We start from the raw sequence: 3,106 nt of genomic DNA, 5'->3' as shown, positions 1-3,106 counted from the left end.
TATAGATTATACCACGGTAGATCCACGGTATAACCAGTTGGACTAGAAATACGCAATACACACAAACCCGATTAACGAAACTAGTTGGTAAAACCCTGCTATTTCATATCCGTTTGTGGTTAGAGTTTCGTAAGGATAAACCTGTATAAGAAGCTTGTAGAATAAACGGCTATTCCATTGAGAAAACCTAAGTCGATATCTGAAATACGAGACAGAAACAAAAGCCCTTCCCTCCAAAACGCTCTTATTCGTCAAGGTGTTGGCTCGTCGAGCAGGAATACGCTGAATGACAAGCAAGTGCGGCCACGTCGAGCGCAGAAATCACGTGCTTGTTAGTAGATCACGTGACTCGGTGTTTACAATGACGTGGAGCAACGAGTATAAATAGCAGACGGCCGACTACACATTTCGTCTCTAAACACCGAGCCGAAAAGCTGATATAGCGATAACGGGAGAAGATGTTGGACACATCTGAAAGGGCGTTTAACCCTTCGAATGTCGATCAAATACTAGATTGTGAAATGGACACGAGTGACATTGAGAGTATTGATGAAATGGGTTTCCACGCCCAATCGTCTCTACAGAAGCTGTCGTCTGCTGCAAAGCTACAACGTGCAAATATGGACAATATCTCGAAAGGAGAAAACACTTCACCACTTTCGGGACAGGAACTGTCTCAGGACCTTTTCTCACTGATCGGTATGTATATATTCACTAACGTGTTGGCTATAGTTTCGTGTGATTAAGTAATTATGTATTGGCAACCACACCCATTGGCCATATGGTCTGTCATCATTCGATTGCCTTTGTATATGCACGAATGCATATATCATATTCACATATGAAAATGACTCATGAATTGACAAGAGTGAGTTCTTTTGTTATTTCCTCTGCATACTTTATCTATTGTGGATGTAGCCATCATAATGCAATACGATGTGGTGGGGTTATTGAAGTGGTTAAAGCGTTGGCTCGTCACGCCGATTGCTGGGTTCGAATCCGCACAAGGGTACTATTAGTTCCTCTCGAATGAATGCAAAAAGGAGTCCAATTCAAGTGTAGAATGATTTGTCAGGTCTGAAATTAAGGAATTTTCAGGGGGTTCATTTTGGATTTTATTTTGTTATTTGGTGATAAATGGGGCGGTCGGGTAGCCGACTAGTTAAAGCGTTCGCTCGTCACGCCGAAGAGCGGCGTTAAACCATACTCGCTCACATTGGTGATTAATATATTTTAATAAAATGACTTTATTTCTGGGACTACATATTAGCCTAGAGTACAATGCGTTAAGGCTATTGTCATGATATTGCTGGAGTATTTCTAAGGCGGAGTAAAACCATACTCACTCACTCACTCAAATGCAACACACTTTAAGCCCACATGTGGTAAAAATTGTCTCCGGAACATAAGTAAGCATCCTGATCGGATACCAACTGTCATGTCAACATTCATTGTTGATGCTGGTATGGCAATGCGCTATTTTATTCTGCTGTATTTGGATTGAAGATTTATAGACTTTCAGAAATGCCATGTTGTCATTCAGGGAACGTGTTTCGTGTATGGTTTTGTTGTCTCATTTCATGTAGTTGATTGGTTATTCGAAAGACGACATTAAAATGGCCTTTAGAAATAATGAACAAGAAGCTAATAAATATGCAATATTATTTTCAGGAATCAATAGTATACACAATTAAGTAGTTTTGCTTGATTAAAGAACACAAAGGTTCTTTAAAGGTGAGCGAGTGATTTGGTTTGGTGATTAATTGTATCGGTGTGTCAGATTGATGTGGAAGGAAGTACAAAACCGTTTACGTTAAATTTAAGTCTTAACAAAGTTGCTTTATATATATATATATATATATATATATATATATATATATATATATATATATATATATATGCCATTTCATGGAAAATCATGAACATAGATTATGACTGCAGCAAATAGAGATAGTATAGACACAGTAAGGGTTCGACTGATAAGTGCATCAGCCCCATATCTGTGGAACTACGCCTCCTGTTAATCTACTTGGGAGATTTACATATAAGATTCGTATATATAATCACTGTTCAACACGAGGACGCATTATTGATTATGTATCGTCTTTTATTGCAGATTCCTTTAATCTGGAAGCCCCAGTTGAGAATTTCAACAGTGGCGACACGAACGCATTCCAGTCTGTTATTGATGACGTCATAGACGCCGCGCCCTCAGGTGACGAGTTTGACTTTCTGGATAATATTTGTGGTTTTACCAGTGGCGACATTCCCGTGAAACACAATAGTTCATCAGTGACGGGCACAGCCTGTGTTTACACCTGCGCATCGGAAAAAGACAGGCGCGGCAACCAATTAACCTGCGCACGGACTGAATCATCCACGTGCATCAGTGGTGTGTACGACACGTGGAACACGCTCTCACCTGCAGATCAGGAACTGCTTGAAAAATTGCCTGTCTTTTTAGAGAACGTTGACTCTGTATTGATCTCAAATGCGACGAGTGGGTGTGTTCGGTCGAAGAAGCGAGAACGGGACTTTGAATTTCACGAGATTGAACCTCGCAAAAGACTACGTTCGGAGGATGCGCGTGGTGTGTTCAACAATTCGAAAGACAATGCAGATACTGGCATTTTAACACGTGATAATATTTGCGCGAGGGGATCATAGCATTGTTTTATCACTATAATGCACGTGGTTGCATATCATAGACGTTGTTGCTTCATTCATTCTCATCAAAAGTGTTCATCGAAAGTCTGACTGTTGTGATTTTTTTTTATGGAACTGCAAGAAAGTGCCAACTGTTGTTTGTTTTGTGTTGTTTACATATGTTACACATAAACGACGGATGCCGCCTTTTATAAAGTTATCTGTCAACATGAATACTATGGCTTGTTGTTTTTCTACTGGGTATACGTACGTAGTAATTGAATATTCCAGGGAAAAGAGCGCGTATCATAACTTTCAATGCGCCTCATCGCATGGGTTAAATACGGGAGTCGAACCTCGGTGTGTTGTATGTACCACGTTTATAGTGAAAAGCTTTGACTATAATTTTCAAGTGAGCATGACTTATAACGCACTGGTTAACGAGGGTGCAATAAGTCTC

General features: G+C 40.0%; 1 protein-coding gene across 1 annotated transcript; it reads left to right on the top strand.

Annotated features, from left to right (window-relative positions):
• The first annotated feature begins 387 nt into the window (after positions 1 to 387).
• On the top strand, positions 388 to 2,880 carry LOC139442557 (uncharacterized). The gene is made up of 2 exons (XM_071223381.1): positions 388 to 699; positions 2,117 to 2,880. Exons 1-2 carry the CDS (start codon positions 459 to 461, stop codon positions 2,665 to 2,667), a joined length of 792 nt encoding a protein of 263 aa, XP_071079482.1. The 5' UTR covers positions 388 to 458; the 3' UTR covers positions 2,668 to 2,880.
• The last annotated feature ends 226 nt before the right edge of the window (positions 2,881 to 3,106 follow it).

Source organism: Haliotis cracherodii, unplaced genomic scaffold, assembly GCF_022045235.1.
Source record: "Haliotis cracherodii isolate W230 unplaced genomic scaffold, xgHalCrac1.p SCAF_5, whole genome shotgun sequence".
Taxonomy (NCBI): Eukaryota; Metazoa; Mollusca; class Gastropoda; order Lepetellida; family Haliotidae; genus Haliotis; species Haliotis cracherodii.
This window is presented reverse-complemented; position numbering and strand designations above follow the sequence as displayed.